The sequence below is a fragment of the Benincasa hispida genome, chromosome 8 (assembly GCF_027475165.1).
Source record: "Benincasa hispida cultivar pf3 chromosome 8, pf3_genome.v1.1, whole genome shotgun sequence".
NCBI lineage: Eukaryota > Viridiplantae > Streptophyta > Magnoliopsida > Cucurbitales > Cucurbitaceae > Benincasa > Benincasa hispida.
In genome coordinates, this window is record NC_143485.1 from 60514948 (window position 1) to 60520943 (window position 5996).

Consider the following 5996-nt stretch of genomic DNA (forward strand, 5'->3'; position numbering starts at 1 on the left):
ACATCTCGTTAACCAATTTTTCAAGAAACAAAAACATTGTTCTAAAACAGAATGTAGAAGGATAAACACATGATAAGGCATGCTTTAGATGAAGGAAAATAAGAAGGAATAACCGTTCTTACCTATGAAGATTCCTGAGCTCCTAAAACGATCCTCTCGCTTTTCCAATGAATACGATCATGAACACGAACGTCTCCTCGAACAATATTGAACACAACCACGAGAATAACCATGTTATTCTCTATGATTCCAATTGAAAGATAGGTGGTATCCAACTATTGGAAGATGATGAAGAGGAGAAAACTTTTTGGAGAGAGTAGAGATGATTTATTTTGTGGCTAAGGTAAAATTACTAAATTAAATCTTACACTAAAAGGGCCATAAGGGGTATTTATATGGAGAAGAGTTAAGCCATTCTCAAAGTCTTTCCCAATTTACCCTTGTGCTCAATTATTTAAATAATATTTATTTAATTAATTAGTACATTAATTAAATAACCATCTATACATTAAATCCAATTCAACATATATATTTAATTAACAAAAATATACATATATATATTAAATCCAATTTAGCGTATATATTTAATTAACAAAAATAAACATCTATACATTAAATCTAATTTAACGTATATATTTAATTAACAAAGATAAACATCTATACACTAAATTCAATTTAACGTATATATTTAATTAACAAAAATAAACATTGTATGTTTATTTGCACCACCTCTCTGTTAATTTAACTAATTAATTCTTTATGAATCTAATTCATTTGAATTAAATATTTGAATCTCATCCAAATATTTCTCTTTAACTTAATTTAAATTATAGATCACATCTATAATCATTTTCATATTAATCACATTAATATAAAATTTCTTCAAATCGATTTGAACAATTCAAATTATTCCTCTTTAATATCCTTTAATGAGTTAACAAGGGGACCTGGTGGACCTGTAAATTAGAAGCTCCAACGAAATGAGATTAATTAGCTAAACTTATTAACCAAATTAATAAATATTCGTTAATTATGGGTACACTCAAGTAAAAACCCACAACTGTACTCTTCTCACTCTAGATATATTTATGTGTCCACGAATATAGACCAATAACAACAAGTTAATCCTTCAAGAGTGTTCATAATGCCAACTGGGTCAAATTACCATACCCCTGGGTTACCTTTGACTCCTTAAGTACCATTGTTCCTCTAAGAACAACCTGTTTATTGTCCAACAAATAAACAGAGACCCTCTCGGGCTAATGAGAGAGTAGGGCTCTTTGTTCAAGTCCTAGAGATACCACTTAAGGGAGCACTTATCTATTTATCCTGAAGTCAGGAAGGAGTAAATTCCATCTTGTATTATTATGTTTCCATTCCCCACTTGGTCTTGTACCCAAAATGGTAGACATGTTGAGTTGGTGAACTGGCCACTCTCACCATACAAATCAAAGGACAATCCCTTATGAACAAGAGTTTATAATACATATAGGATTAAGACTAAGTTGCTTAGGTCATCCAATTGAAATAGGAACCTAACTAGTTAACGACGTTACATCTATTGGTTACTATTTCGTGGTCTGGTCTTATGCAAACTCATTGCATAAGATACCCCCACTTGCGTGTCAGCTACAGGAACGTGTTGGATAATTGCGTACGTATCGAATTCAAAGTGGGTCGTATCCAGAGAATCACCAAGATAAGGTATCCAACATTATCCTTATACTATAGACCCTTTAGGCTGTTTCCTGAACATTGATCCCTATGTATCTCCACATACAGTTCAAGACTCATCAGAAAGTTTTGGATGTTAGTAAGACAAAACACAATCAATAAAATTTATTGAATTAACATCGATAATTCTTTATTGATGACGGTCAATTGATGACCTTTACTATCTACGAGTTTTAGGGCATGAAACCCAATACACACATATATATCTCTATGTGTGTATTTTTATATTCAAATATGGTAATTGATTGTATACAATTTTCAAACTAAGTAAAAAATAAAAATGCAAAAACATAAAATATGAAAAAAGATTTTTAAAAAAATCAAAGAAAAATGATTTAGAGTTAAAGAAAAGTGGGAACAAATGAATGAGAGTGTATTTGCTATAAATTAGTTAAAATTTTTGTTTTGCTATTTTTTTTCGATAGAATCTTTACAACAAAAAATAATATGATTCAAGATTTTAAAACAAGATTAATTAATAAAAATGAGATGGTTTCTAATATTTCTAGTTTAAAACAAAATTATTGTAAAGACAATCATAAAAAAAAATTTAAAAAACGTATGATTTAGTTATTATTAATATAAAATCTTTTAAAATTTAAAAGTTAGTTAGGAAAATTAATATAATATAAGATTTAAAATTTTAAAATGATTTAGTTAGAATTAAGGGAAAGTATAATAGAAATATAAAAAGTCAGTTTAAGAAAGAATTTAGAAAAATTCAAAGCATTTTTTTTAGATAGACGATTGTTGAGATAAAAATTTTAATTATTTTCAAATAAAATCATGAAATTTATGCCAGATTTTTCTTCACGTAAAGAGACATTTAGTTCCTGATGAAAATCTCAAAGGAAATCAATAGAGTTCGCATTATAAATTTGATAAATGAATTACAGTGTATTAAGAAAGGTACAAAATTAATTAGTGTATTAAGAAAGATTGATGAGGGTATTTTAGGATTAATGAAAAACCGACCTACGTGTGTCACATAATTTGCTATATTTCAAAAGAATTACATGATTTTCTATTTCTCCAAATGAGAATAATTAGTGTTATATACCTGATTTTTCCTAAAAATATTACCCCAATATTAAAAATATAATTCTTTCGATTCTCGAAAAATGTATTTAAAATTAAAATGGGGATTTTACATTAAAAAAAAACCATATTTGGCCATGTATTTTCATAAATGTCTTTAAATTTGATTTTTTTTTTCAAAAAATCTTTTAGTGTTTTCTTGGACAGTGTTATCTCTTTTTTTTTTTTTTTTTTCATTTATTTATATCTCATTTTTATATATTTTCCCTATTACAAAGCTACCTTAATGATGGAGAGAGAACATGTATATATCATGGAGAGAGAAAATATATTTAATTATTACCATTTTTCAATTGGAGTAAGAAAATGCATTTATTATAATTTTTTTTCCCATTTTTTCAATTTGGAGAAAGAAAATACATTTAATGAAATTTTATTTTCTATTACATTGGTTTTCACATATCAAATTATTGATTTTCTTGATGAGTTCATTGTTATTTTCAATATACCTTAAAATATTCTGTTAGGTATTTGGAAATATTCTAACAAATATATAAATATACTACATCTTATAAATTAAAGATTGACTGAATGCTTGACATAAATCATAGTATAAATTAATATATAAAATATACCACAGTATAAATCATCTTATATTTTATTTACATCACAATATATATATCCCATATACCACTTTGATTATATGTAGTTTTATTTGAAATAACATGAATAAAGTTATGGTAGTTTTATTTGAAATAATAATTAGTTTGATTTGCTAAGTTATGATGAAAAAAGATTGATTATATGAATAAAATTTAGTGATTATATGAATAAAGTTTAGTACACTTAGAAAAATATAATTCTAATACTTTTTGTTTAATGTTCAATCACGAAAAAAAATTATTTTCTCAAATAAATTTTTGTTTGTCGAGAGAAGTAATGTTATATATATAAAAAAATTTATTGTCAAAGTGAGTTTATTCATGATAAGTATGTCATTAACATTAGAGTTTCTAATTTAATACTACACTAATTGTAATTAACAAACAAGCATTAATTAAATAAAGAAAGAAGGAAATCAATGAAGTTAATTGTTACAAATTAAAACATTGAAATATTAAAAAGAAACAGTTTCATATAAATACAACTCCATCACACGTCCGTTTAAACTCCCACTTTCATTTAAAAACAATATTCATGAAAGATTTGAATACTAAAAACACAACACTAATATAAAAATCAAACTCCTTCTAAAGTTTTGAGCAACAACAACACAACAATCAAATCAAAACTCAAAAAATGACCACCACCCAACAACTCTTTGTTCTGTCTCTCATTTCCCTCACTCTCCTCTCCGCCACAGTATCTTATTCAGAAGCCCATGGCTTAAACATGAACGCCATTGACAGATGCTGGAGATCGAACCCATATTGGAGAAGAAACAGGCAACAATTAGCCATTTGCTCAATTGGGTTCGCTGGAAAAATGACCAATAACATTGGAAGAAATCTCATACAATACCAAGTCACGGACCCTAGTGATGACCCTACAAACCCACGTCCAGGTACACTAAGATACGGCGCCACAATGATCAAGTCCAAAGTCTGGATCACATTCCGAAAAGACATGCATATTGTGCTTAAGAAGCCGCTTCTTATTAGCAGCTTCACCGCCATCGACGGCCGAGGCGCCACCGTCCACATCACCGGGAATGCGTGTCTGATGGTGTTCAAGGCCACCAACATTATAATCCACGGCCTTATCATCCACCACTGTAGGGCTCAGGCGGCGGGTCAAGTCATGGGCCCCAATTCCAAGATCATTACGCTTGGACACGTGGACGGCGATGCCATCCGTTTAGTAACGGCCTCAAAAGTGTGGATTGACCACAACACACTGTACCGTTGTGAGGATGGGTTGCTTGACGTCACTCGTGGGTCCACTGACATCACCATTTCTAACAATTGGTTCCGAGACCAAGATAAGGTTATTCTTCTTGGCCATGATGACGGTTATGTCCGAGATCGGAACATGAGAGTCACTGTTGTCTATAACCATTTTGGACCAAATTGCAACCAAAGAATGCCTAGGTAATATATTACGAATTTAATTAAAATTATAGGAAGTTACACCAAAATATAATATCCCTTAACATGTGTGAAATAATTTCAATTCATATACTAACATTAAGATTTTTTTTTCTTTTTATATACATTCGAAACTTCATAAGTAGATTTTAGACAAAACATTAACAATTTTTATCCAAAACTAACGAAATATATCTATGATGTAGGATCCGATATGGGTATGCACATGTGGCGAACAATTTGTATCAAGGTTGGACGCAATATGCAATTGGAGGAAGCATGAATCCGAGTGTGAAGAGTGAAGCCAACCTTTTCATTGCATCAAAGTCAAAACAGGTAACAATAAAAATTAAATTGAATTTGGATTTTTATTAATAATAATTTTGATTCGAAAAAAAAGAGTTTAATTAATAATGCAAATGCAGATTATATGGAGCACAGGGAAAGTAGAGCAGGCGAAATGGAAGTTTCATTCGGTAAGAGACGTATTTGAAAACGGAGCTTTATTTGCACAAATTGGTAGTGGGAGAGGAAATGTAAAACCAAATTACAACGCCCAACAACGGTTTCCAGTTGCAGATGCCAAATGGCTCAGATCATTGACAAGCAACTCCGGAGCATTGCAGTGATCATCAAACTTAAAATGTTGATATATCACATCTAATTACTTTTTCATAACAATAATAATAATAACAATTTTTCTTGTAAATAAATGGATCGTATCATCAAATATTTTGATCCACTAGAAATAAAAGAGAATTAATCACTACTTTTTGTTTTTAGTATATATTGCACTTTCATTTCCAGTTAACAAGGATGAGATATAATACACCCGATCTATCTGATGTACATACCAGCTTCTTAATTTATCAATTAAGGTTGTAATTAAATGAAGTGATATTCAAAGACACACTTAATTAAGAAAGAGAAACGGAAAAATTGATGAACATACTTAAAGAAAGAGCCTTTAAGGATCGAAAGGAATATTGAAAAACAGAGAAGGAATTAGTAACCGTAAGTGAGTATCAAATCAATGTTGCAACACGCGCCGTGCCGACATTCTAAATATGGTCAATATTAGAAGTATAAAAATAAATAATAAATATTAATTAATATAATTTATTAACGTGGTGCGAG

The 5996-nt window shown here is 29.6% G+C and overlaps 1 protein-coding gene across 1 annotated transcript; it reads left to right on the forward strand.

The window, feature by feature from the left end:
- The first annotated feature begins 4010 nt into the window (after positions 1-4010).
- On the forward strand, positions 4011-5488 carry LOC120084198 (putative pectate lyase 2). Its single transcript, XM_039040090.2, has 3 exons — positions 4011-4862; positions 5066-5195; positions 5285-5488. Exons 1-3 carry the CDS (start codon positions 4072-4074, stop codon positions 5486-5488), a joined length of 1125 nt encoding a protein of 374 aa, XP_038896018.2. The 5' UTR covers positions 4011-4071.
- The last annotated feature ends 508 nt before the right edge of the window (positions 5489-5996 follow it).

What these genes read in the sequence shown, in the direction of transcription:
- LOC120084198 (XM_039040090.2), top strand. Translation starts at nt 4,072, where the DNA reads ATGACCACCACCCAACAACTCTTTGTTCTGTCTCTCATTTCCCTCACT. An exon ending in TGCAACCAAAGAATGCCTAG is followed by an intron (nt 4,863 to 5,065) that starts GTAATATATTAC and finishes TCTATGATGTAG; the next exon opens with GATCCGATATGGGTATGCAC. An exon ending in TTGCATCAAAGTCAAAACAG is followed by an intron (nt 5,196 to 5,284) that starts GTAACAATAAAA and finishes ATGCAAATGCAG; the next exon opens with ATTATATGGAGCACAGGGAA.